This window comes from Sceloporus occidentalis, unplaced genomic scaffold (genome assembly GCF_023333645.1).
Source record: "Sceloporus occidentalis isolate IW3139 unplaced genomic scaffold, rSceOcc1.0.p SCAF_155, whole genome shotgun sequence".
Taxonomy (NCBI): Eukaryota; Metazoa; Chordata; class Lepidosauria; order Squamata; family Phrynosomatidae; genus Sceloporus; species Sceloporus occidentalis.
In genome coordinates this window covers 276,753-304,027 of record NW_028317135.1, presented here as the reverse complement: position 1 = coordinate 304,027, position 27,275 = coordinate 276,753, and the positions used below count along the sequence as shown (strand labels likewise).

The 27,275-nt window shown below is 53.8% G+C and overlaps 2 protein-coding genes across 2 annotated transcripts; both read left to right on the top strand.

Annotated features, from left to right (window-relative positions):
- The first annotated feature begins 8 nt into the window (after positions 1 to 8).
- Positions 9 to 19,813, top strand: LOC149280435 (integrator complex subunit 3-like). The gene is made up of 30 exons (XM_089500452.1): positions 9 to 77; positions 3,496 to 3,579; positions 3,731 to 3,814; positions 5,754 to 5,867; positions 6,421 to 6,505; positions 6,849 to 6,915; positions 7,488 to 7,632; positions 7,810 to 7,939; positions 8,846 to 8,943; positions 9,415 to 9,606; positions 9,831 to 9,918; positions 10,561 to 10,640; positions 11,491 to 11,582; positions 11,979 to 12,085; positions 14,506 to 14,625; positions 14,733 to 14,862; positions 15,104 to 15,158; positions 15,599 to 15,702; positions 16,010 to 16,054; positions 16,144 to 16,263; positions 16,675 to 16,828; positions 16,915 to 16,983; positions 17,077 to 17,152; positions 17,281 to 17,394; positions 17,562 to 17,610; positions 18,351 to 18,518; positions 18,848 to 18,948; positions 19,317 to 19,389; positions 19,499 to 19,649; positions 19,736 to 19,813. Exons 1-30 carry the CDS (start codon positions 9 to 11, stop codon positions 19,811 to 19,813), a joined length of 3,042 nt encoding a protein of 1,013 aa, XP_089356578.1.
- A 970-nt stretch (positions 19,814 to 20,783) lies between these two features.
- LOC149280434 (long-chain fatty acid transport protein 3-like) lies at positions 20,784 to 25,066 on the top strand. The gene is made up of 10 exons (XM_089500451.1): positions 20,784 to 21,300; positions 21,643 to 21,852; positions 21,979 to 22,137; positions 22,252 to 22,376; positions 22,472 to 22,666; positions 22,753 to 22,843; positions 23,087 to 23,285; positions 23,486 to 23,583; positions 23,664 to 23,794; positions 24,890 to 25,066. Exons 1-10 carry the CDS (start codon positions 20,784 to 20,786, stop codon positions 25,064 to 25,066), a joined length of 1,902 nt encoding a protein of 633 aa, XP_089356577.1.
- The last annotated feature ends 2,209 nt before the right edge of the window (positions 25,067 to 27,275 follow it).

Here is a 27,275-nt window from a genome sequence, read left to right as displayed (position 1 = left end):
CCACCGACATGGAGCCGAAATCCAAAGGGAGGCTGCTGGTGTCCACCAGCCTGGATGCCAAGGACGAGCTGGAAGAGGTAATACGTCCCCCCGATCCCTGCTGGGGCCCCCCTATCCAAAATGGGCTTTCTAAGGAGATGGCGGGATAATGTGGCTGGCAGTGATAGGGCTTCCCCGGGTGTTGGGACTCGCAGTCATTACCGCCCCAAAGCGTTATCAGAGAATTACCTTTCTGAATGGCCTGAGCGAGAACATGCGCAGCCTCTGGCTTAGATTACTCTATTATATATAGTGCCTATATCAGGCTTAGTTCATGTAGATCAACTCCCATAACCCTCAGCCAACAGAAAGCAGTGGCAGATGAGCCTCAAAGGGGTGCTACGATCTGGCAGCGATCCCATTCCTCAGCCCTCCTGGGTTTGGTTGTATCCTGTGGTCTTTGACTGACTGATACAATGTAGCCGGAGACCACTGACATACAATGTAGCCGGAGACCACTGACATACAATGTAGCCGGAGACCACTGACATACAATGTAGCCAAACACTGTCCAATCGCACTGTAGCCAATGTGACCCTTTACGGTGAGGAACATCACAGCGGGAGAGCTGCAGTAAAAGCGTTTATCATTTTCAAATATATAACCCAATAAACCCCAAAATGCTAAAAAAAACATCCCGATTACCGATAAAACTTTTATTAAGTGAAATTTATTTAATTTATTAATCTGAAAAGCAGAGAGGTCTGAGGATGCGCGTTGCTTTACGTGCAGAGCGTGCCGTTTAGCGCGTCGGGCACAGATCGGCCGCCCAGTGGGTTTCGAGTGACGGCGCTCACTGTCATGTCAGACGCCACAGACGTTTCACGAGTCCCTGCGATGATGAGACAGTCTGTGAGGCCAGGCGCCAGTCTGCGGGACGTAGCTATCCGTTATCGTGCGAGGAGATCCTGAAAGGCGGGCCGGTTCAGGCTGGATGGTGCTGTGTGACCGCGACGGCATTATCTGTAACCGAGAATGGCGAGCTACGGCACCTCTCCTCCCTAATGCCGTAGCCCGCCGTTCTTGCCCCTGCTGATCTGGTGTAGGGTGGCACGTGGTGTAAATGCCCAGGGCTGTTCCGTGGTATGTTTTTGGAGAGGATATCTAGGGCAGATCGTCATGAGATCAGAGGCTCGGCAAATAAGGCACAGGTGCACAGAGCGGCCGCTGCCCCCCACGCCATCTGTGTCCCCCAAACACTTAAACACGGCCAGCAAATCCGAGCCCGGCGGAGGGGATGACATCATCGTCAGGGGATCTGACATCACATGCTGCCAACATGAGGCAATCCCCTGTGCGTTTCGCCGGCTAAATGCCCTGAATACAGACAGACGTGTAGCATTTGCAATAGCTTAGGCTGTACCCCCCCCCCACCCCCGGGGCTGTCTCGTCCGCGGCGGCCCCCTATTTCCCAGGTTAAATATATTTTGCCCTCGGTGCTGGGGTATCCTTTAACATGTTGCGTGCCGTGGAGGTGGTCAGTGGCTTTTCTCCTCTTTTGCTGTGAAAGTGTTAGCCGCGCAGACTGGGGGGAGGGGGGATTTGCTCTTCTCTCTTTTTTTTCTGTGTATTTTAATTTATTTCCGTTCTCTTCCGTGCCGAAGCGACAGTAAATTGCTTTGAAGGTACATTCTGGCGGGCGGGCGGGCGGGCGGCCGTTTCATGCCTTTCGCTGTAATGGGGATTCTGAGCAGAGCTGTTACATCCCATTAAAACGCTCTTCAGAAAATTGCCTCGTCTGGTCCCAGGCAGTTTATTTTTTTAATCGGGTGACCCCTGTGAACCCCCCCCCGCCTTTATTTAATCCTGTCGGGGTGGCAGGGCGCGGAACAGGACCCTCTCTTACCGGGGCAGGAGTGAATCCTTCCTTAACTGCCCCAGCCTTCCTGCTACGCTCCATTTACATTATGAGAAGCACGGTGGCCGGGGGCATTACGGTGGCCGGGGGCATTGCGGCGGCCCCGGGGCAGATAGATCCCATCCTTTCGCTCGACTGTCAGAGGTAGCTGCGGAGTTGAGCCATTAACCCCTGAGGTCCTTGTTAATGCCCCTCCGGGTCAGGTTACGAGCCGCCGGCCGATACGGCTGAGCCGGGTTCGCTGCGGTTTCTGTGTGGTCCTGCTAAGTTTGAATGAAGCCACCATAGCACCACCATATTCTGTAGCGCTGCATTGTTATTATTTATTATTATTTGTGCTACTATTTTTTTTTTTTTTAAATGCCCTTTTTAAAGCTGCTGTTCCACCGGTTCTGCTGAGTTCAACTAATAACTATTGGAAATACCGCCGGAGGCCCAAATCCGACCCAGAAATCGTTCTTTAATCGTGTTACATCTTACAATGTTTTTTTTTTTTTTTTAGGGAATGCTTAATTCTCTTGTTGTTGCCACGGAAACTGTAAAAGCTCTTAAAGTTTGAAAGAATGAAATGTCAGAGCGGTTAAGGGTTATTTGCTTAACGCGCTAAAGAGGGCAATTTGTTTGGTTGTTCTGCGCGGAACAGAAGATTTTAAGCAAGGAACAAAATCCACTTTTAATAAACTTTTTTTTTGTCGTCCAAATGGGAATTTCTCGCCTGTTAACCCCTCGTGTGTCGAGGTGCCAGCTGGCCGCGTCCCCGTGGATGTTTCCTGGTGGATTCCAGCTGTTCCTTGCAGCGTTTCTGTCCCCGACTCCGAGCCCTTAATGAAAATCGTCTGTATTGCCGGTTCTGTGATTAATTCTGACTATTGTTCTCTTCCCAGCGAGAGCTCGGGGAGCGCTAAAGAAATGTATGATGCGTGCGGGACGGAGCGCGTGCCGGCGTGTGCGCAGAGCGTTGCACCTAGGCGAGTTTTATTTTGCTCGTTGGAATGTGTACCCCAATAAATCGGGGTCTGAGCCGTGAAGGTGACGGTGCCCGCTTCTCCCCCAGGCCGTGTGATGTATTTGGTTCCGATGCCTAATTGTATGTGACTGATCGCTTGTGGGTGATGGCGGCCCGCGTGGCATCAGCGAATCTCTTTGTCGTTCTGTGCGGGGCCCGGAGGACCCGTTAGGCTTAAGATTTGGATCCAGCTCACAGGGAATGTGTAATTCCGGTTTCCTCGCGTCGTCGTCTCCGGTCTGAACTCCTGGAGCTGGCGGATAATGAGCTGCCTCTGAAGATCAGGCCTGGATATTTTTTTAACCCCTTCAGTGTTTTGGGGGGTGCTGCACTGCCGGCGAGGGGCTGCTGGGGCTCATCCGGTGTCAGCGCGCGCTCTGTGCGGGTTTAGGATCTGAGAGACCCCTTTTCGGGGTCTGGGTTGCAGAACCCGGCTGATCTGTGCTGGGGCAGTTATTTTGTGGAAAGTGTTAATGTTCAGTTTATTTGCCCCGGGGCTCACAGTGATTTGCCAAGGGCAGGGTAAGAAGCTTTGGGCCCCAGGGGCAGTGACGCAGGAAGGGCCCCTTCTCATTTGTACATGTCATTCCAGAAGCTGGAGCGCTGCATGAGTTTGGTGACCTCAATGACTACGGGCGTGTCAGAGCGGGAGGCAAACGACGCACTCAATGCTTACGTAAGTATGTTGGCCCCAGGAAGCGGCCCTCTCTCTGCTGCATGAGCGGACTCTCAGTGACGAGATTTAAGTTTGGGGTCCCGGTTCTGCCGGTGACTGACCGGTTTTGGTGGTCCGTTGATCGTGATATGCGGTTCTTCGTGTGTTTTAGGTTTGCAAAGGGCCGTCTCAGCATGAAGAAGTGTGCCTTGGCCTCTTCACGTTGGTCTTGACTGAACCTGCACAGGCGCAAAAGGTAAGATTATCTGGGACAAGGGGTGCGGGTTCCATGGCCGGTCAGTGCTGGAGACAGATGGGGGCTCCCTGGCTGGTCAGCGCAGGGGGCAGGTAATATGGGGGGTTCCTTGGCTGGTCAGCGCAGGGGGCAGGTAATATGGGGGGTTCCTTGGCTGGTCAGCACAGGGGGCAGGTAATAAGTGGGTTCCTTGGCTGGTCAGCACAGGGGGCAGGTAATATGGAAGTTCCTTGGCTGGTCAGTGCTGGAGGCAGGTAATATGGGGAGTTCCTTGGCTGATCAGTGCTGGGGGCAGGTAATATGGAAGTTCCTTGGCTGGTCAGTGCTGGGGGCAGGTAATATGGGGAGTTCCTTGGCTGATCAGTGCTGGAGGCAGGTAATATGGGGGGGTTCCTTGGCTGGTCAGTGCTGGAGGCAGGTAATATGGGGAGTTCCTTGGCTGATCAGTGCTGGGGGCAGGTAATATGGAAGTTCCTTGGCTGGTCAGTGCTGGGGGCAGGTAATATGGGGAGTTCCTTGGCTGATCAGTGCTGGAGGCAGGTAATATGGGGGGGTTCCTTGGCTGATCAGTGCTGGAGGCAGGTAATATGGAAGTTCCTTGGCTGATCAGTGCTGGAGGCAGGTAATATGGAAGTTCCTTGGCTGATCAGTGCTGGAGGCAGGTAATATGGAAGTTCCTTGGCTGGTCAGTGCTGGAGGCAGGTAATATGGAAGTTCCTTGGCTGGTCAGTGCTGGGGGCAGGTAATATGGAAGTTCCTTGGCTGGTCAGTGCTGGAAAGAAGTCATTTGGGAGTTAATGTGGTTTTTCCCATCTCTGATGGGAGTCTGCGCTCCCCCCTCCCCCAGCTGCCAGGCTTATTATTGCAGCGCTCGGGGAGGTGCCCTCCGATATTTCGGGAAACTTTAAGCAAACACGTTCTCTGTGGGAAAGGGCCCGACCTTTGGCTGCGATGTTGTTTTGTTTCCTTGTAGCTGGCATTTTTGCGGGTAATTATAATTACAGGGACGATGTCACACTGAGCGCGGCCTGGCCCCCTCTCCCAATGAAACATTGCACACCCAGCACAATTAGACTGTCAGCTCTGCAGCCAAGCTCACCACCGGGAATGTTATGGACACAGGCACAGTGGGCTTTGTTTCCCTTCAGGGGAGCGGGGCAGTTTAGCTTTTTAACCCCGTGTTGCGGGGGCTGCTGTAAAGGGTTTAGCATTCTCCTGAGCTGTATGCATTTGGAGTTAAATCTACAGCGTTTCTCTACACCGTTCTGCGAGCTGAGGGGGAGCGTCTAACGAGGCGGCCGCGGTCTGCGAGCGGAGACACTTTCACAAAGCTAATTAGTTCCTTTAGAGAAGTGTCGTTCGTGATCAATGATTGAGCGGACGCCGGGCAGATCCGGAGCCGCTAACGAGAGGCTAATTATTTGGGGGTGTCTCTGGAGTACCGGAGTGTAGTGCAGGGGGCTTATATCTGCGAGCCAGCCCAAATATACACACATGGTAACACATATACACACACACACTTACACATACTTACACTCGCACACGGTAACACACTTACACACACCCCTTAAGACTCTCAGTAAATAATTGCCCCCCGGTGGGTAGGTAAGGGTCCTGTTCCTGCGCATGTCACGGAGCCGTGTAATTAGATCTGTCACTGTGATGCAGGATATGCGCGCTCGCTGTCCTGTATCTGTCACGCTCGCACGCCTGCTCCTCTTCGGCCTGACCCCCGATTAACCCTCTTCCCTGCTCCAGCTTTGTGCCCGGCCCGGCTCGAGGTGGGGGGTGTCTAACATTCAGCATTATCTTAGGAGGTGATTTCCACGGCTTTCACTCTGACAGCTCGTCGGCTTTGAAAGGGACGTTAGCCAGTTAGGTATTTCTCTGGACCACAGAGCTTACTATCTAACCCTCCAGCCTCCCTCTGTCTCCTCAGTGTTACCGCGATCTGGGCCTCGTTAGCAGAGACGGCATGAACATCGTGTTAAACAAGATCAACCAGCTGCTAATGGAGAAATACCTGAAACTACTGGATGTGTGCCGCACACAGGTATGGGGGGTTTGCTCAGGGGTATCTGGGCGGGGGGGTGGTATTTGCTCAGGGGGTATCCGGGTGCAGGGGGTGGTATTTGCTCGGGGGGTATCCGCGTGCGGGGGGTGGTATTTTCTCGGGGGGTATCCGCGTGCGGGGGGTGGTATTTGCTCGGGGGTATCCGCGTGGGGGGGTGGTATTTGCTCGGGGGGTATCCGTGTGCGGGGGGTGGTATTTGCTCGGGGGTATCCGCGTGGGGGGGTGGTATTTGCTCGGGGGGTATCCGCGTGCGGGGGGGGGTATTTGCTCGGGGGGTATCCGCGTGCGGGGGGGGGTATTTGCTCGGGGGGTATCCGCGTGCGGGGGGGGGGGTATTTGCTCGGGGGTATCCGCGTGGGGGGGTGGTATTTGCTCGGGGGGTATCCGCGTGCGGGGGGGTGGTATTTGCTCGGGGGTATCCGCGTGGGGGGGTGGTATTTGCTCGGGGGTATCCGCGTGGGGGGGTGGTATTTGCTCGGGGGGTATCCGCGTGCGGGGTCTGTTAGTAACCTGCGGCTTGGTGCCCCTGCAGCTGGTTTGGCTGGTGCGGGAGCTGGTGAAGAGCGCGGTGTTGGGAGCAGATGGCGTGTGTATGACCTTTATGAAGCAGATTGCAGGTAAGGATTACCAATCACAGGCCAGCGCTGCCTGGTGGGGAGGGGTTATAGAGCATAAAGGGCGGGTACTTTAATCCATTAACGCTAATGTGATATATGACATAAGAACGTGGCGGGTATTTAATTACCTCATCCAAATCTGCTCCGCGCGCCCACTACCACTGCACTGGGGTTTCAGGCACCTCTGCTAAGTGGCTTGTGCGAGCGCGTGCCTGCGCGGCACGGCCAGCATATTCCGACATAAGTAACTCCTGCTCCTGTGTGTGATTGCCTCTCAGTCTCTCCTCTCTCGTCTCTCCTTCCCCTGTTGTTTGCCCCCCCATCTCCCTGTGTGACCCCCCAGGTGGCGATATCTCAGCTAAGAACCTATGGCTGGCGGAGAGCGTGCTGGATATACTGACGGAGCAGAGGTAAGAGGCCTCGTTATTTCATTAACGTCTCTGCCTGAGAGTCTTTAATGGGCCCCGTCGCCTAAACGGTGCAAGGTCCCACCTCAACAATGCAGCAGCGGGGATCTGTCGATAAATAGAGATCATTGCTTCGCTCGGTCCTCTGAAATCACCGCCGGGTTATTATCTGCCACGCGGGGTGATTTGTCGCTTCCGATACCTGCCCCGGGGCGCGCGGCTGTCCCGGCGGAACATTCTGGAAGGAAACCGTCGGTAAATACAGGAACTGGCTTTTGTTTGCCTGAAGCACACGCTGTGCCGCCGGCTCTAAACGCGCCTCATTATGTCGTTTAGTGTAATTTAAGGACATTTTGTAGTTTCGCCATCGGGGAAAACACTTCTTGATCTCCGTGTCTGGCCCCTTCCTAAGACATGATGGTCGGGGGCCGGGTATAACAGCCCCATCCCCGAGACCCATTACCCTCGCCCTCGGGTTTAACCCTTTCTTCCCCTCCAGTTGGGGGTTCTGGGCATTGACACGGGTCTTTAGGTTTTGGGGTAAATCCAGTGCCTTTGGGTGATTATTTCTTTAGGGAGTGGGTAATGAAGAGCGGTATCCTGATTGCCATGTCTGTGTACACCTACCTACGGCTGATTGTGGACCACCACGGGACCCCTCAGCTCCTGACCCTGAGGCAGAAAGAAGTGGATTTCTGTGTCATGCTCCTGAGAGAACGGGTAAGCCGAGCTGACCGCCAGCCTTCTAGCACACCTGTCCGCTGTGTTCTTTCTGTACAGTAGGGTTGGAGGGGTTGATCGGTTTCTCTGGATTTTTTTCCCCTTTTCTCTCTTTCTGCCCTTTCACTTGCATACTCACACACGGTAACATCCGCGTTCCTTCCATCCGGCCCCCAGTTCATGGACTGCTTTATGATCGGCCGGGACCTGGTCCGCCTCCTGCAGAACGTCGCACGCATCCCGGAGTTTGATCTGCTTTGGAAGGATATGCTGCACAATCCGCAGGTCCTAAGCCCGCAGTTTACAGGTACCCGGGGAAGGATACGTTGCGTTTTTCCCCCTTTACCGCACCGGCTGGAGGTCGGATCTGTGAAGTAGTAGTGCCTGTTTTCCTGCTAGTCCTCAGCTGCAGCTCATTGGCCGCGCTTTTGTCAGAAATGTGAATGGCGGAGTGTGAAGCCTGACGCGCGCCCTCTCCTCAGACGTGAAGTCTAATTAGTTCTTGGTTGTCTCTCCTGTGCCAGGCACCGGGGAACATCTATTTATAGCTTCTCTTTTCTCTCTCGCCGCTGCCGCTTGTCAGGTGCTGAGATTACCCACGAGCCTCTGCTGCTGCGACACGAGACCCCGAATCCCATTACAGCCATCTACAGATCCCCTTAAACACTCACTGCTGTCTCCCACCAGCAGAGCCCCCTCCAACCGCAGGCGCTCGGTATACCACCAGCAGAGCCCCCTCCAACCGCAGGCTCTCGGTATACCACCAGCAGAGCCCCCTCCAACCCCAGGCTCTCGGTATACCACCAGCAGAGCCCCCTCCAACCCCAGGCTCTCGGTATACCACCAGCAGAGCCCCCTCCAACCCCAGGCTCTCGGTATACCACCAGCAGAGCCCCCTCCAACCCCAGGCTCTCGGTATACCACCAGCAGAGCCCCCTCCAACCCCAGGCTCTCGGTATACCACCAGCAGAGCCCCCTCCAACCCCAGGCTCTCGGTATACCACCCCAACCCCCCAGAGAGTAACTCCAGGAGCAGCAGCCACCCCTGGGCCATTACCTCTGCTCGTACCCCAAGCCCCTGGTCACATAACACGAGATAGGAACGCGCGGGGAGAGGGAAAGGACATTAAACTTTGGGGTCAGACAGTTGCGGGGGGTCCTTGGTCATGGGCCGTGGGCTGCCTTACAGGGGTTGCTGTCTTCTCTCCAACAGGAATCCTGCAGCTCTTACAATCTCGCACCTCACGCAAGTTCTTGGCGTGCCGCTTAACCCCCGACATGGAAACCAAGCTTCTGTTCATGACGTCGAGGGTACGTACAGAAAGCCTAAGTATGTAGGGGGCTCTGTTACACACAGTGCACGGTCTCCTCCGAGAGCCGGCGTATACGTGTCTCCCAATGAAAACTCCTTATTAGCTGCAGGGCACGGTCTCCTGCCCCGGGGGCTGTATATATTTATAACAACGCTGGTACCCATTCCCAGCTCGACATTACATGGTCAGGCTGCTCCTGTCTTCACACCTCGATCCCAGTTACCCCCGTCTCTCGTTGTATTGGGTAGTCTTTGCAGGAATCCCTCTCCCAGTCGCTGAGGCGGAAGCCCCTGTGCATTAAACTACTTGCTACTGATATGTAAAACCGTCCGTGTTACTGACCGGGGATTTTTGTCAGACTCCTCAGCTGACTCCTCAGGGAGGTTGTAGGAGGTCTAAGTGGGAAATGCTGTGTTCAGTTACCCTGATGTCTGTCTGTCTGTCTGTCTGTCTGTCTCTATCCCTACAGGTGCGCTTCGGGCAGCAGAAGAGATATCAGGACTGGTTTCAGCGGCAGTATCTGTCCACGCCTGACAGCCAGTCCCTGCGCTGTGACCTCATCCGTTACATCTGCGGGGTGGTGCACCCATCCAACGAGGTGTTGAGTTCTGACATCCTGCCTCGGTGGGCCATCATCGGCTGGCTACTAACCACCTGCACGGTAGGCGTACCACACGGGCGAGGGCTTCAGCGGTTACCCCATTAGTGTGTCTTTATGCGGGGTGTCGTATGGAGGAGTGATCTGCCTGAGTGTCTGTAGCAGCCTCTGTGCAGGGGGTGTCTGGGTGGCCAAGATGCCCCATGCCGGGTCCAGCGTCAGGAGGCCCTGTTTATTTGCCCAGTCGGCACTGGTATCCGTAACGTGCCTCGTCCCATCTCTTGCAGTCCAATGTCGCCGCGTCCAACGCCAAGCTGGCTCTGTTTTATGATTGGCTCTTCTTCAGTCCGGAGAAAGACAGTATCATGAACATCGGTAAGATTTCCCGGTGCCCACTCCAATAGTTGAGACCCCGGCGACTGTCCGTAACGTATCCTATTTTGCCGGTTTGCTAGCTATCCGAAAAACTAGTACCCACCCCCCCTGTACCGGCACATTGATGTTATGTATTGGGGGGGCTCTGATGCCCCTTTAAGTTTGATGGACTGCTGCTTTGGTCTCTTATCTGTGCTGTCCCTTATCTGCCATCCTTCACCTCTGCCTGGCAGCCTCTCTGATCCTCGCGGTATCCTTCACCCGGGCATTCCTCCGCGCGTGTGATGTGTGCCGGGGACTCAGCCAGGCGGTGTAAATCACACGCGTGTCGTGTCCGGGGACAGGCCGACCAAATAACCAGAACTAAGGGCCAGTAGAGCAAGGATTAAGAATGCACACGCGGGTCATCCAGCTAGTATTGCACAGAATAGATTTACATGTTCTGCCGGTTGGCGCGTTGGTTCTGTGAATGGTTTAGAGTGCCCTTGGCAGATGGAGGCTTTAACCGGCTGCCAGCGCTCGCTGTTACCCCGTGTGACTGCCGAGGCTGGAGACTCCCTGTCTATTGTTTCCTTTATTGTGTTAATAAGCAGAGCTCCTCGTCCGTACCCGCGTTAACCGGCTGGCGCTTTCTCTCTGCAGAGCCGGCCATCCTGGTGATGCACCACTCGATGAAACCGCATCCCGCCATCACCGCCACCCTGCTGGATTTCATGTGCCGGGTAAGAGATCCGGTCCTGTCCGTCGCCGCCTGACGGGCAGCCGGGAACCTGGACGTTAATTTGGTGGCGTTGGGGGCAACGGGGAGGGAGAAAGCTTGGCATGGCTTGTAATCGTGGAGTTATTACAGGTGGCGGGATTTAAGGCCAGGGACGCTGAATAATACATGCGGCGTTAATGAAGCCATCTGCTCACACTGAGTCTGTGTACTCGCGAGGTCTCTGGAGAGCGTCACGTAGCCGAGCGCACCGTGTCTGCGACGTGGCCCCGAAACACAATTATAATGGGATTGAGTTAAACAAATTGGCGTGCAGGCGGGAATAAGCGCTTGTTATTCCCACTGGCTGGAGGAAGCTCTTGAGACACAGAGTGGGGAACGTGGCCTGCTACCCACCGGTAGTGGAAGGGTTAAGCGGCAAGGGAAGGATTTGTGGACGTTCTGGAATTACCCGCTCAGTCCCGTTATCCGAACTTCTCCAACCTCTTATCTGCTGGGAGGCTGCTCCATAGATCCACCAGCTTTGCCATACATACTTGTTGGGCATGAGATATCGTAGGCGGCCTGTGCCATTACTTAGCCCGCCGCCGTCATGTTACCTGGCCTGCTGGGCAGCCGGACCCCAAATACCCCCAGAGGTAGTCCGTTCCATTTTGGTTTAAATAGCGTGAATTGCTCGGCTATCGGATTCGGTTACCGGGAGTAAAATTGGTGTAATTGTTGCCGGTGGCATAAGTGCGTGCCGTGATTATTTCTGACGCTCTATTGCTGCGCCAAGTCATTACTCCCAGTACCTGGAGCCGATCGGCAGCACTTGGCTTTTTCTTGACTGTTTTCTTTTCTTTCTGTGTCAGATAATCCCCAACTTTTATCCGGCGCTGGAGGGACACGTCAGACAGGGGGTGTTCTGCTCGCTCACCCACATCATGGAGAAAAGAGTCCTGGCGTAAGTACGATGAGGGGCGATAATATGGGGGCAACTGCATTATAGTCCTTGGTCACGGGAGTCCGGCCGTGCAGAAGCTTCCCAGGGCCACGGCTCTTATAGAGCGGATTCTAGCTTACATATCCGTAATGTTAAACTGGAGATCTAGTCCTAGGCCGGGGGGACTTAAACCCATGTGACGCCGCAGCTTAGTGGATCTGCCCCCCCACTTCTTGTGCTAAATATGTTGGTGTGTATGTTCTCCCTCCTTGTGGCCCTTAAGTTGGCAGGTGCGGTGTCCCCAGAATAATGGTTCCTGCTTCCGCCATCTTGTATGTGTCGTGCTTGGTTCCGCTCCTGTGCCCCGCATGCCCCAGCCGGCTCTGCGTTGTGACCCCGCGTTGTGTTTTCGCGCAGGCACCTGGCCCCTCTGTTTCACAATCCAAAACTGGACAAGGAACTGCGGTCGATGCTCCGAGAGAAGTTTCCCGAGTTCTGCAGCCTCCCATCTCCTGCCTCAGAAAGTAAGGGCATCACGTGAGTATGTATGCCGGTGCAGCCCCTTCCCATCAGCCTTCCCAGTCCTATCCTTTATTGCCCCCGCTCCTGCCCCGGTCATGGGCAGTATCTGCTCCTAGCTTCTCTCTTGTTCTCGTTTTGAGATCGGCCTTTTTTTTCTGTCCCGATGCGTATTCTCTTGCCAACAAACTGTCTTCGCTCCCGGGGGGGGGATCATTATTTTTTCCCTAAACTCATCACAGAATTATTACCGTATTTGCTCAATTATAAGATGACCCCCAAAATGTGAAAAATTATTAAGGAAAAAAGACTACCCAATAGGAAAAAAGCTTTACTAGCAAATATTAATTCACATGTAAACTATTTTTCATATTTCATAAAAACTATGATTGAAAAGATTTTTTTTTTGTTTATTTGCCAACCTGCCCCAGTTATGCACATCTGCTCCCCATATATGCCTTGTATGCCACTCTGCCCCCAGATATGCCTTATACCCCCTATGTGCCACTCTGCCTCCCTAATAAGACACTCTGCCCCCAGCAATGCATTTTAACCCCTTATGTGCCACTCTGCCCCCAGATATGCCTTATACCCCCTATGTGCCACTCTGCCTCCCTAATAAGACACTCTGCCCCAGCAATGCATTTTAACCCCTTATGTGCCACTCTGCCCCCAGATATGCCTTATACCCCCTATGTGCCACTCTGCCTCCCTAATAAGACACTCTGCCCCAGCAATGCATTTTAACCCCTTATGTGCCACTCTGCCCCCAGATATGCCTTATACCCCCTATGTGCCACTCTGCCTCCCTAATAAGACACTCTGCCCCCAGCAATGCATTTTAACCCCTTATGTGCCACTCTGCCCCCAGATATGCCTTATACCCCCTATATGCCACTCTGCCTCCCTAATAAGACACTCTGCCCCCAGCAATGCATTTTAACCCCTTATGTGCCACTCTGCCCCCAGATATGCCTTATACCCCCCTATGTGCCACTCTGCCTCCCTAATAAGACACTCTGCCCCAGCAATGCATTTTAACCCCTTATGTGCCACTCTGCCCCCAGATATGCCTTATACCCCCTATATGCCACTCTGCCCCAGCAATGCATTTTAACCCCTTATGTGCCACTCTGCCCCCAGATATGCCTTATACCCCCTATATGCCACTCTGCCTCCCTAATAAGACACTCTGCCCCAGCAATGCATTTTAACCCCTTATGTGCCACTCTGCCCCCAGATATGCCTTATACCCCCTATGTGCCACTCTTCCTCCCTAATAAGAAACTCTGCCCCCAGCAATGCATTTTAACCCCTTATGTGCCACTCTGCCCCCAGATATGCCTTATACCCCCTATATGCCACTCTTCCTCCCTAATAAGACACACTGCCCCAGCAATGCATTTTAACCCCTTATGTGCCACTTTGCCCCCAGATATGCCTTATACCCCCTATGTGCCACTCTGCCTCCCTAATAAGACACTCTGCCCCCAGCAATGCATTTTAACCCCTTATGTGCCACTCTGCCCCCAGATATGCCTTATACCCCCTATATGCCACTCTGCCCCAGCAATGCATTTTAACCCCTTATGTGCCACTCTGCCCCCAGATATGCCTTATACCCCCTATATGCCACTCTGCCTCCCTAATAAGACACTCTGCCCCCAGCAATGCATTTTAACCCCTTATGTGCCACTCTGCCCCCAGATATGCCTTATACCCCCCTATGTGCCACTCTGCCTCCCTAATAAGACACTCTGCCCCAGCAATGCATTTTAACCCCTTATGTGCCACTCTGCCCCCAGATATGCCTTATACCCCCTATATGCCACTCTGCCCCAGCAATGCATTTTAACCCCTTATGTGCCACTCTGCCCCCAGATATGCCTTATACCCCCTATATGCCACTCTGCCTCCCTAATAAGACACTCTGCCCCAGCAATGCATTTTATTAACCCCTTATGTGCCACTCTGCCTCCCAGATATGCCTTATACCCCCTATATGCTACTCTGCCTCCCTGAAAACCATTGAACCCGCGCATCACGCAAACGTTCACCGGCAGCAGCACAGGTTGCCAGACAGGAGGATCCGGGTCCTCTGTAGCGCTGCGGGGATCTGGATCTTAGTCTTGTAGTCAGACCTCTATGTGACGTCTGATTATAAGACGACTCCGATTATAAGACGAGGAATATTATCAGAGCGTTTGCTCTGAAAAAAAAGCTTGTCTTATAATCGAGCAAATACGGTAATTTCTGGGAATATTGTGCGGCCCCTGGCTTAAAGGGCAGAGACCTACCCGGACGGGGTAAGGGGCTGATCCCCCAACGTTTGCGTGTGAACCAAACACACAGGGGCCGCTGTAATAATGGGGGCAGCTCTGCCCAATGTGGGGGTTACCTACACGGTCTCTATTTCCTGGTACAGTAAAGGCAGAGGAGCCGGTCTCTATGGAGATGGAAAACAACATGGCGGACAAGGATGAAGGCTGCTACGATAACTCAGAGGCTGCGTTCAGCGATGACGATGAGGAGGTCAACAGCAAAGGTGCCGATAAAGGTGACAAAACTATTTTGCAACTTTTACCCCCCAGTCCCTGTACCCCCCCCCCCCCCCCCGAGGAAGCAGCAAAACTCACCACCTTCTACCTTCAGGGAAGAAAAGGGAATTCCGCTTCCACCCGATCAAGGAGCCCATCATAGAAGAGCCGGTGGACATCACACCTTATCTGGACCAGCTGGACGAGCCGCTGAAAGAGAAAGTCCTCTCCCTGCAGAAGGAAAGGTGTGAAATGAGTTTAACGGCATTATCTTCTAAATATGTACCCCCCCCCCGATAGTCGATCTTATACCCCGGGGCATCTGTTGGAGTGAATCTCAGCCCTAAATAGCTGCCTCCGTGTCTATCCTGTGATGTATTTAACCTATTTGCTGCTATGAGGGTCTCTTAGATGACGGATATATTCTGTGTTATGATTGAAGGTCTGACTCCACACACTAACTCTCCTGCTGTCTCTTTCTCGCAGCGACATGGAGGCTCAGTGCGAGGTGATGCAGGATATAGTGGAGCAGATTCTGGAGGTCAGTGCGTTGGGGTATTTGTAGGTTCTCTAGGTGGGAGGCCACAGCTTGTCGTCTGTCTCACTGTCCCTTCTGCTCTCTCTCTTCCGACCTCTTTGTCCCGCTTTCTCCCGGCCTCTCTCATCTTGCTGTCTCGCGTTTTTTCATAGCCGCCCTGTTTTGTTGCGTCTCTCTCGCTGCGTTACTCTCTCTCGGCCCCCCTTGGCTCGCCTTCTCTCGGCCCCCCTTGGCTCGCCTTCTCTCGGCCCCCCTTGGCTCGCCTTCTCTCGGCCCCCCTTGGCTCGCCTTCTCTCGGCCCCCCTTGGCTCGCCTTCTCTCGGCCCCCCTTGGCTCGCCTTCTCTCGGCCCCCCTTGGCTCGCCTTCTCTCGGCCCCCCTTGGCTCGCCTTCTCTCGGCCCCCTTGGCTCGCCTTCTCTCACGCTCTCTCTTTCTGGTTGCAGGATGACTTTGACTCGGAGCAGTTATCGGTCCTCGCTTCCTGCCTCCAGGAGTTATTTAAGGCTCACTTCAGAGGAGAGGTCCTTCCGGAGGAGATTACGGAGGAGTAAGTATCTGATCCTGCCCCGTCCCCGGGCTGTACACGTGGAATACCCCTGCCATGCTGCCCCTGGCCTTTTTCAAAGACCCGTCTGTCTATGTCTAGGAGATCCCGACAGATCAGGCGGCTGTACTTCTATATGTGCTATATATGCGTGTCGTATTTGGGGGCTCTCTGCACTTGAAGAGGAGACTTGTGAGGTTAGGGATAGTTGAAGGTTTCACTACACAGTTTTGATGGCAAAATACTCCCCCTTCTGGTCACTGATGGAACTGCCACCCGCCCAGGAATAACGTTCTCCGTTTCTGGACAGGTCGTTAGAAGAGTCGGTTGGGAAGCCCCTCTACCTGATATTTCGGTGAGTGAAGACGGGCGGGGTTTGTCTGTTGTACGGTTTGACTCATTTTACATAAAATGTATTGATGAGTTAAAAATTCTTCTTTTTAGGAACCTGATCCAGATGCAGGAGGACAGCAGCGGCTTCTCTCTGCTCCTCGACCTGCTGTCTGAGCTGTACCAGAAACAGCCCAAAATCGGCTACCACCTGCTGTACTACCTGAAGGCCAGGTGAGCCTCCCAGGGGGGCCGGGGAGGAGGGCTCAGGGGCCAGGAGTGTCCGGCCAGAGGAGGGAGCAGGGGTTGTGCTGGTGTGGGAGGGGGGCCATGTTCGGAGTCTAGGTGGCCGTCTGCCCATTATCTGTTGCCCCATGGATCTGTGTTCCGGGGTACTAATGCTTTATGTATCCTCCTCATTATCGCTCTGATCTTAATGACGTCCTGCGCAGCTTCCTCTGTCCGGTCTGCTCATTATAACTAATTAACAGCCAGATTGCCTCGTGTTAATGTGTCTCACTTTAACCTTTCCCTGCCGGACGGGCTGCCCTCTGGGTTCCTGGCAATGCCCGGCCATGCTCCTTGCCCCCGTATCTTACTCCTGCCCTTAACCCCTTCTCTTCTCTCTCCCTGACCACTTCTCAGTAAGGCAGCGTCGGGTAAGATGAGTCTTTACGAGTCCTTTGCTCAGGCCACGCAGCTCGGAGACCTGCACACGTGTCTGATGATGGATATGAAGGCCTGCCAGGAAGACGATGTGCGGCTACTGTGTTACCTGACGCCCTCCATATACAGCGAGGTGAGGTTGCCGTGCCGGTTGGGTGGTCTGCATGCTGTTTATAATGGTGTATGAGGGTCTCTGTTTACCGTGCCTTGCCCTTGCAGTTTCCGGATGAGACGTTACGGAGCGGAGAGCTGCTCAATATGATTGTTGCGGTTATTGATTCTGCACAGGTAGGAGTTTGACGGTTGGATTGTAAGCTTTGTAGGCTAGGCTTCTGTCCCATCCCTATACCTTCCGTAACACGTCCGTGTCCCCCTCCGCAGCTGCAGGAGCTCGTGTGCCATGTCATGATGGGCAACCTGGTGATGTTCCGGAAAGACTCTGTTTTAAACATTCTCAGTGAGTACCTCCGACCTGCCTGTGTGGGCCGTGGATGGGCCGGGGGTGAGAAACAGCCGTGTGGTTGGGTCCTGCGAGGGTGTAGAGGACACGGGTGTCCTTTAAAGCTTTTCTCCTGTCGCTTGCAGTTCAGAGTCTGGATTGGGAGACGTTCGAGCAGTACTGTACTTGGCAGCTCTTCCTGGCCCACAACATCCCGCTGGAGACCATCATTCCCATCCTGCAACACCTTAAATACAAAGGTGGGTTTACGAGAAACCATCGGAGACGCTCCGTCGCCCCGCAGACCACCGGCAAGCTATAGCCCATTGGCTTTCAGGGGCTCGTAGCTAGTAGTGAATGGAAGATCTGGGGGACTACAAAGGCGTTAATATACTGGGCGTTAATATACTGTTTCGTATTCTTGCAGAGCACCCGGAGGCGCTGTCCTGTCTCCTTTTACAGCTCCGACGAGAGAAGTAAGTGATTCTGCTATTCACTGTAAGAGGGGGCATTTGTCTGCTCTGCTGCCGCTGCGTACAGAGAGCGGGGCTCTTGTGCCACTGCCTGCCGCTGCGTACAGAGAGCGGGGCTCTGCTGCCGCTGCGTACAGAGGGCGGGGCTCTGCTGCCGCTGCGTACAGAGGGCGGGGCTCTGCTGCCGCTGCGTACAGAGGGCGGGGCTCTGCTGCCGCTGCGTACAGAGGGCGGGGCTCTGCTGCCGCTGCGTACAGAGGGCGGGGCTCTGCTGCCGCTGCGTACAGAGGGCGGGGCTCTGCTGCCGCTGCGTACAGAGGGCGGGGCTCTGCTGCCGCTGCGTACAGAGGGCGGGGCTCTGCTGCCGCTGCGTACAGAGGGCGGGGCTCTGCTGCCGCTGCGTACAGAGGGCGGGGCTCTGCTGCCGCTGCGTACAGAGGGCGGGGCTCTGCTGCCGCTGCGTACAGAGGGCGGGGCTCTGCTGCCGCTGCGTACAGAGGGCGGGGCTCTGCTGCCGCTGCGTACAGAGGGCGGGGCTCTGCTGCCGCTGCGTACAGAGGGCGGGGCTCTGCTGCCGCTGCGTACAGAGGGCGGGGCTCGGCTGCCGCTGCCTGCCGCTGTGCGCGTAGGACGGAGCTCGGCTGCCGCTGCCTGCCACTAGTAAGCACATCTATCGTGCCCTGCAAGGCCCAGTGGGGGACTTTCTGTGGGGTGTTTTTCTGATCCCCGTCTGTTCCTTCCAGACCCACCGAGGAGATGGTGAAGATGGTTTTGAGCCGGCCCTGCCACCCGGATGATCAGTTTACTACGAGTATCCTGCGGCACTGGTGCCTGAAACACGACGACAGCCTGGCCGAGAACATCAAGTCTTTGCTCATCAAGAATAACAGTCTGCCCCGGAAACGCCAAAGGTAGGGGGGCCGCAGGACCCTGCACGCTGTATACATGCTGTCATCATGCACTGGGTGGGAAAACAAGACTCCAGATGCGTGAATGTGATCTGTGAGCGCCTCCTGGTGGCCACGGCATGTAACGTGAGCTGCTCTGTCGCGTAACGCTGGCTGAATAGATCGTATTAGTTGTTCCGCTGGAGTTCTCCCGGCGCTGACCCCCCCCCCAGCGTGCTGACGCTGCCCCCCACCCCGCTGTTCGTGGCATTTATATAGCTGCCTTTAGGGATGCTGCTAGGTATAAGGGGCAGTTAATGCAGCTGACACGCCGCGCATGTCTCTTTCTGCAGCCTCCGGAGCTCCAGCAGCAAACTGGCCCAGCTGACTCTGGAGCAGATTCTGGAACATCTGGATAACCTGCGACTGAACCTGTCCAACACCAAACAGAACTGTGAGTGCCGGCGGGGGCCGTCGTTCCACAAGGCGGGGAGGGGGGGGTCGTACCACGAGGCATTATGTGTTTAGGAGGGGCAGGTATGGCAGCTGGCATGCTATAACTTTAACCCTTCAGGGTGCGTCCCTGCCCCGGGGGTATTGGAGCAGACGGGGAGGTTCTTTCTCATCCATCGCACACAGCTACAACTCCCATGATGCTTAGTCTTCAGAGAAAAGGAGGCTTGTGGGAATGAAGCAGCCTATAGCCCACCGCTGTGCTCTGGGATATCTGCAGTGTGTATTGATCTTTAAATGTAGTGGATACCAGGAGCGGTGTCCCAGCGGAGCTGGCGCAGTCACTAACATCTGCCGGTTTCTCGCTAGTTTTCAGCCAGACGCCCATCCTGCAGGCTCTTCAGCACGTCCAGGCGAGCTGCGACGAGGCGCACAAGATGAAGTACGTGGCACAGCGGTGAAAACCTCTCTGTTTACTGTTACTGGGGTGGAATAAGGTGGCGCGCGGCTGGGACACAGTGCTCACGTCTGTCTTTTGTTTTTGGCGTCAGGTTCAGTGACCTCTTCTCCTTGGCGGAGGAATACGAGGACTCGACAAAGCCCCCCAAGAGCCGGCGGAAAGGCCCGATGAGCCCACGGAGCAGGAAGAACGCAGCCCAGCCCCCCAACACGGAGGAAGAGTCGGGGTCCAGCAGCGCGTCGGTAAGTAGCGCCACACTGGCTGGGGGTAGTAGAGACAGATCCCACCGCCCGGAGCCTCCGGTAACGCCACGGCTTTCGTTGTTTAGGAGGAAGAGGACACAAAGCCGAAGCCCACCAAGCGGAAACGGAAGGGGTCGGCGGCCGTGGGATCGGACAGCGACTGACAGCCGGCGACGCAGGACTGCTGACAGTAGGTCAATGGCACGGGGCCCCGCGAATACGTGGATTGTGTGCCGAGGGCCCCCACCGTGAGATACGTGGCACGCGCTGGTGGCCGCTGGCTGTCGCACCCCGTGGCAGTGCTTTTTATACGGATCTTATGTGCCCCCCATGCCACTCGGACGTGCCTTGTGGGGGGCGCGAGAGACACAGGACTTCGCACGGACTCAAAGTCTCCTATTTTCTTACTGAAGTGTAAATAAAATGCGAGCGGCGTGGGCCGGCGGGGGCCGCCACGTGCCGCTGACAATTAAATGGTCTTTTTAATAAAAAACAAACAAAAAAAACCCCGGAAATCTGAACAGAAAACAAAAGTATTTTAAACAATAAAATGTTTTCTTGTCCCGATCCTGCGGTCCCCGCCTCTTCTCTCAGCCATGGGGAGGAATAACTGTGTGCGTCAGTGGATGATGGTGGGGTCAGTGGGGGTGTTGCACCGGGACGGCCGCTAGCCACTCAAAGGCTCAGCCGTAGTTGGTGGGGGGAGTAGTCCAGGGAGCCTGAGCCCCCCAGCCGGGGCCACGCAGGAGAAAGCCGGTAACCGCTGCCGTTAGGAGCCTCGCTGTATTGGCGGCCGCCCCGCGTGGGCAGTTACCGGCGGTGGTTGGTGAGGACCGTGTGCACAGAAGTCCGGTATGTTTATATGAGGGGCAGTTGGTGGCTGCAGCCTGTGCAGGGAGGTTAAGGAGCGAGCGGGGGCCCATGTGGCGTGGTGGGGCCCCGCATGGCAATGTTTGGTGTGGTCCAGGTGATTGTTACAGCCACTGGCTGAGGGTGATAGGAATTGGAGTCCTCCCTAGAAAGGGGAGGGGTTGGCGCTCGGCCCCGGGGCAGGGAGGAGGCGCCTATCTCCGCCGGCTGCAGGCTCCCGGCTCGTCCCACTGTCTCTACCGGCTCTCTTTCTGTGGTCCCGGGATGGCTATCTGGCTGGTGGCGGGATCGGTGCTGGCCGGGGCGCTGATGCTCGTGTCCCCGGCCGCCGGGGTGGCGATGATGGCCGGGCTGGCCGTGTGGCCCCTGCTGGGCCGAGTGGGGCCCTTGGTGCAGGACGCGCGGTTCGCGATGCGGGCGGCCCGGGTGAAGCGGCAGGTACGCGGGTGGATGGCCTCCGGGGCCCGGTCCCTGCCCGAGCTGTTTGAGTTGCGAGCCCAGAGTCAGCCCGAGAGACCCTTCCTCCGGTACCGGGAGCAGACTTTGAGCTACGGAGAACTGGAAGCCCGGAGCAACCGAGCAGCCGCCTCCATGAGGGGAGCCCTAAACCCCGGAGACACTGTGGCCCTGCTGCTGGCCAACGAGCCCCGATTCCTGAGCGCCTGGTTCGGCCTCGCCAAGCTGGGAGCGGTGGTCGCCTTCCTGAACTGCAACGTCCGGAGAGGGGCCCTGAGCCACTGCCTAAGAGCCAGCGGGGCCCGGGGACTCATTACCAGCCAGGGTAAGAAGGGGCGCAATAGGCGGGGATGGGTCACACGGTGCAATGAAGGGGTATTAGGGAGAATGGGGGGTCAAAGGATCAAATAAAGGGGTATTAGGGAGAATGGGGGGTCAAAGGATCAAATAAAGGGGTATTAGGGAGAATGGGGGGTCAAAGGGTGGAATAAAGGGGTATTAGGGAGGACGAAGGGTGTCAGGGTAGGGACGGGGGTAAGGCAGATCACATGCGGAATAGTGGGAAGTACCAGTTGATAAAGTGCCTATTAATGGGGGGCACTGGCTTGCACAGGGGGTAACGGTAGGGTGCTGAAGGGGCTGCCTCTCATGATCCTCTTCCCCATAGAGCTGTTTGAAGCCGTCCAGGAGATTCTGCCCGAACTGCGGGGGATGGGGATAAAGATCTGGGTCATGGGCCCCGGGGAATACCCCGAAGATGTCGGGAACCTTCAGAAAATGATGGACGAGACCTCGGAGGCTGAGCCTCCTTCCCAGCCGAGGGTGCCAAGAAACCCAACGGACACCGCCATCTGTATCTTCACCTCCGGCACCACAGGTCAGCCAGCACCCAGTGCTACCAGAAACGGATTAATGTAGCGCCGTCATATGCCACAGCGTGGTACGACGTCACTGCGTAGCTCCTGTGGCCATGACGGTGCCCTTTCTTGTTGCCTCTTTCTAGGGTTACCGAAGGCGGCTCGGATCAGCCACCTGAAAACCCTGATGTGCTGCGCCTTCTACCAGCTGTGCTCGGCACACTCTGATGACATCATCTACATGTCACTGCCCCTCTATCACAAGTCTGGAGCCCTACTGGGCGTCGGGGGCTGCATCGGTATCGGTGAGCGTTCAGTGATGCTGCCGAGCCCTACGGGCGCTCGGTGTTGGGCATTAGGGGATGTCTGCGGGCTCCAGGTGCCGTGTACGTCGCTAATGGTTTTTCCTCCCCAATCAGGGGCTTCGCTTGTACTGAAGGAACGATTCTCCGCCAGCCAGTTCTGGAGCGATTGCCGTAAATATAACGTGACTGTGTTTCAGTACATCGGGGAGCTGTGCCGGTACCTAACCAACCAGCCACAGGTAAGGCTCTTTACACCTGCTTGTAGCGTGCCCTCTGTGGCCCCTCTCCCTGCCTTAATTCTTGGACCCCGTGGTAGTGACGCTCTCCCGTTCAGTGTGCGGACGAGGTCGGGCACCGGGTGCGTCTGGCCGCCGGCAGCGGGCTCCGTCCGGACGTTTGGCGGGAATTCAGCCGACGATTTGGGAAAATTCGGATCTTCGAGACGTACGGAATGACGGAATTCAACATCAGCTTCTTCAACTACACGGGCTCCCCGGGGGCAGTGGGAAGGGGCAGCTTCCTGTACAAGGTAGGGTTTGGCAAAGGGGTATGACTACGGCACCTAAGACACCGATGGCCCCAGGGTGTAACGGCCCCCTTTTTAATTCTTCTTAGCAATTCTGCCCCTTCGATCTGATCAAGTTTGACACAGTGGAGGATGAGCCCGTGAGGGACGCGCATGGACGGTGTCAGAGAGTCGTGGCAGGTCTGAGGCACATTGTGGGGTATCTGGGATCCACGTCCCCCATTCCCATAACACTTGTGTCCCTCTAATTTTTCTCCCGGCTCGTTCAGCCTGTGGCCGTTATTTACCTTCTAGTTATGCTGTTGCATTTGTAAAGTGCCGAGTACACCGGGTGATGCTCTATATAGCTCTTGGGGTTCTTATCGTGGTTGATGCTTTCTGGGCTGTGTGTGCAGCTGCCCTCATGCTCTCGTATCTCTGCAGGAGAGACGGGGCTTCTCATCTCTCCAGTTACCCCCATGTCACCCTTCCTGGGGTATGTGGGCAGCCGAGAGCTCTCTGAGAAGAAGCTGCTAAGGGATGTTTTCCGGGCCGGCGACTGCTTCTTCAATACAGGAGACCTGATGATGCAGGATGAGTTGGGCTTCGTGTACTTCCGGGACCGCACTGGAGACACCTTCAGGTACTGAGCACGTGGGGGTCACCTTTTCCTGCCCCTGACACGGCCTCCCTGCCCCTGACACAGCCTCCCTGCCCCGTCTCTGACACAGCCTCCCTGCCCCGTCTCTGACACGGCCTCCCTGCCCCTGACACGGCCTCCCTGCCCCTGACACGGCCTCCCTGCCCCGTCTCTAACACCGTTTTCATATAATCCTATTGCAGATGGAAGGGAGAGAACGTGGCAACCACCGAGGTGTCGGAGATCCTGAGTGGGCTTTATTTCCTCCAGGAGGTCAATGTGTTTGGTGTCACGGTCCCAGGTAACAGGACCCCCCATCCCCCATCTTTGCTGCCCTCATAGTTTGTGGAAGGTGAATCTTCACTTGATTTCATTCTCCAGGACACGAGGGCCGGGCTGGCATGGCAGCTGTCACTCTGCGCCCCGGCCACAGGCTGGACCTGGAGAGACTTTACACCCACGTAGTGGAGTCTATTCCCTCGTACGCCCGTCCACGGTTCATACGACTGATGGTGAGTCTGGGTGTTGGTTGCTGGTGTATGGGATTCCCCTGCGCGATTGGTTGCTGGTGTATGGGATTCCCCTGCGCGATTGGTTGCTGGTGTATGGGATTCCCCTGCGCGATTGGTTACTGGTGTATGGGATTCCCCTGCGCGATTGGTTGCTGGTGTATGGGATTCCCCTGCGCGATTGGTTGCTGGTGTATGGGATTCCCCTGCAGGATTGGTTGCTGGTTTATGGGATTCCCCTGCAGGATTGGTTGCTGGTGTATCGGATTCCCCCTGCGCGATTGGTTGCTGGTGTATGGGATTCCCCTGCAGGATTGGTTGCTGGTTTATGGGATTCCCCTGTGCGATTGGTTACTGGTGTATGGGATTCCCCTGCAGGATTGGTTGCTGGTGTATGGGATTCCCCTGTGCGATTGGTTGCTGGTGTATGGGATTCCCCTGCAGGATTGGTTGCTGGTGTATGGGATTCCCCTGCACGATTGGTTGCTGGTGTATGGGATTCCCCTGCGCGATTGGTTGCTGGTGTATGGGATTCCCCTGCGCGATTGGTTGCTGGTGTATGGGATTCCCCTGCGCGATTGGTTGCTGGTGTATGGGATTCCCCTGCAGGATTGGTTGCTGGTTTATGGGATTCCCCTGCAGGATTGGTTGCTGGTGTATCGGATTCCCCCTGTGCGATTGGTTGCTGGTTTATGGGATTCCCCTGTGCGATTGGTTACTGGTGTATGGGATTCCCCTGCAGGATTGGTTGCTGGTTTATGGGATTCCCCTGCGCGATTGGTTGCTGGTGTATGGGATTCCCCTGTGCGATTGGTTGCTGGTGTATGGGATTCCCCTGTGCGATTGGTTGCTGGTGTATGGGATTCCCCTGTGCGATTGGTTGCTGGTGTATGGGATTCCCCTGTGCGATTGGTTGCTGGTGTATGGGATTCCCCTGTGCGATTGGTTGCTGGTGTATGGGATTCCCCTGTGCGATTGGTTGCTGGTGTATGGGATTCCCCTGTGCGATTGGTTGCTGGTGTATGGGATTCCCCTGCGCGATTGGTTGCTGGTGCATGGTATCCGTGTGGTTGCTAAGCCCTGTATGTTGTTTTGTAGGAGGCGATGGAGTGCACGGGGACCTTTAAACAGCAGAAGCGCCGCCTGGTCCAGGATGGTTTCTCTCCCCTGCGCGTCCGGGAGCCGCTCTACGTCCTGGACGAGAGCCGTCGCTGTTACCGGCCCCTCACAGAGGATCTGTACCATCGGATCGTGGACTCGGAGTTCAGGGTTTAGCGGGCGGCAGTAGGGGGGGTAACCATTCCAGCAGTTTCTGAAGTTTACGTCACGGAAAAGCCTGGGAATCTTTTTGTAAATTTAGCTTTTGATAAAAATGTAACTCGCGGGAAACGGGACACGACGTTTTTGTAGACTTTTGTATTTTATGGCATTGGATTTTCTTCGTATTATTTTATATTTTACTATAAAATGTTAACAAAATCCGACATTAAAGCGGAATCGATTGATGACTTTTTCATTTTATTTACACAGTTTGGTGTGTGGGGAGGGTATTTAATTGCCCTTTCAAGCAGCTTTATGGGTTAGGAATGGGTGGTCAGGGGGGCGACGAGTGGGTGTATTTTTCCTAGAGCTCTCTTGTGGTTGAGAAACTACAATTCCCATGCTGCACTGCTTTGGGGCAACGTATACAGGAATAATCATTTCGGTGGAAATGTTTTTGCTCTTCCAGGGTTCCATTATTGATCCATTATATATATACATATATATATATTATACCCGGTAGAGCCCTCATAATACAGACCCCGTGGACAGATTCCAGGGCTTGTTATGTAAATTAGCCCCCAGACCCCAAATAAATTACACAATCAAATAAAAAAACTATAAACGGTTTCTTTATTTATTAAACAGAGCTTGCAAGTGATAAATAATACAAAGGTTTGGTTTTTTTTGAAACTTTTTTACATTTCTTTACGGTTTTTTCCCCCCTTGAGCAGTGGACAGGAAATGTACAGCTCAGGAACTCGAATCCAAATTTGTAGCCGCAATGTTGGAATTAACCAAAAAATAATAATAATAAAAAACACACAAGGCAGGGTCCCCCAAAAAAAGAATAAAAAAAAAATGTGGGGTGTTATAATACTGAAGCGGGGGCCAGCGGCTGCTGAATCCACCGCCCTTCATCAACACTGACATCTGCATTCAAGTTTCATTAAGGACATGAAAAGTTACAACAAAACAGAAATATATATTAATAAAACCGCTAAAAAACATCACATGGGTTTGAACTTTAAAAGGTAACGTGGCTGTGGGGGCTGTAACCAGGACCCTGTCTTTTGTGCATGCGCTACACACAGGCTACAATACACAGCGACAATGTCTCCCACAAACGCGCACGGACGGACGCGTCTCACCGGTTTGTGAAGTTGTGTTATTTTACAGAATATACAGCTATTTGCGGTTGTGTTTTTCTTTTTTTTTTTCTCTTTTAAGATAAATAACTCGTTCACAGAGTTATTTGCAATAAACTGAAGCCATTTTTTAGCTTTAGAATGAAAAACCATAATCTTGGCCGTTTTATTCCCTCTTCAAATAGCAAAATCTAAATACAAAATACTAAGAAACGAAAATATTGTTATATTTTATGATTATTATTATTGCTATTATTATTACTATTATTACTATTAGTATTGTTATATTTTATGATTATTATTAGTATTGCTATTATTATTATTATTACTATTATTACTATTAGTATTGTTATATTTTATGATTATTATTATTAGTATTGCTATTACTATTACTATTAGTATTGTTATATTTTATGATTATTATTATTAGTATTATTGCTATTATTATTATTAATATTACTATTAGTATTGTTATATTTTATGATTATTATTACTAGTATTGCTATTATTAATAATATTATTACTATTAGTATTGTTATATTTTATGATTATTATTATTATTAGTATTATTGCTATTATTATTATTATTGTTATTAATAATATTATTACTATTAGTATTGTTATATTTTATGATTATTATTATTAGTATTATTGCTATTATTATTGTTATTAATAATATTATTACTATTGTTATCGATACAATCATTTATTTTTAAAAAATGTTGCATCATTGAATATTTTGGTTGACAATGAACCCCATTAATTTTCCGGTGCCCCCTGAGGCTGGGGTGAGGATGAACAGACGCCATGTCTGAAACTTTGTATAGCACATACTATAGTCCAATCTTATAGCATAAAGCGCAGATATTGCCCCGTTATACGCCGTTCACATAATAATCATTATTATTGCCCCTCTCCATGCGGTAGCTGTCCTCCGATGAATATCACGGTTTATTCACGTATTGTTACTGCGAGGTCTGCCCCCCGCAGGCTGTCAGGATCTCCTGGTAGGAATGGAGGTGGATCTTGCAGGTAGAGGGCGGCCCTGATTGATCCACCTGGGTCAGGACTGCTGG

Excerpts from the sequence above, each read along its gene's own strand:
- LOC149280435 (XM_089500452.1), top strand. The coding sequence starts at position 9 with ATGGAGCCGAAATCCAAAGGGAGGCTGCTGGTGTCCACCAGCCTGGAT. Across the intron at positions 6,916-7,487 it reads GATATACTGACGGAGCAGAG|GGAGTGGGTAATGAAGAGCG; the intron begins GTAAGAGGCCTC and ends TTATTTCTTTAG. Across the intron at positions 7,633-7,809 it reads TCATGCTCCTGAGAGAACGG|TTCATGGACTGCTTTATGAT; the intron begins GTAAGCCGAGCT and ends TCCGGCCCCCAG.
- LOC149280434 (XM_089500451.1), top strand. The coding sequence starts at position 20,784 with ATGGCTATCTGGCTGGTGGCGGGATCGGTGCTGGCCGGGGCGCTGATG. Across the intron at positions 21,853-21,978 it reads CTTCACCTCCGGCACCACAG|GGTTACCGAAGGCGGCTCGG; the intron begins GTCAGCCAGCAC and ends GCCTCTTTCTAG. Across the intron at positions 22,844-23,086 it reads GTGTCAGAGAGTCGTGGCAG|GAGAGACGGGGCTTCTCATC; the intron begins GTCTGAGGCACA and ends GTATCTCTGCAG.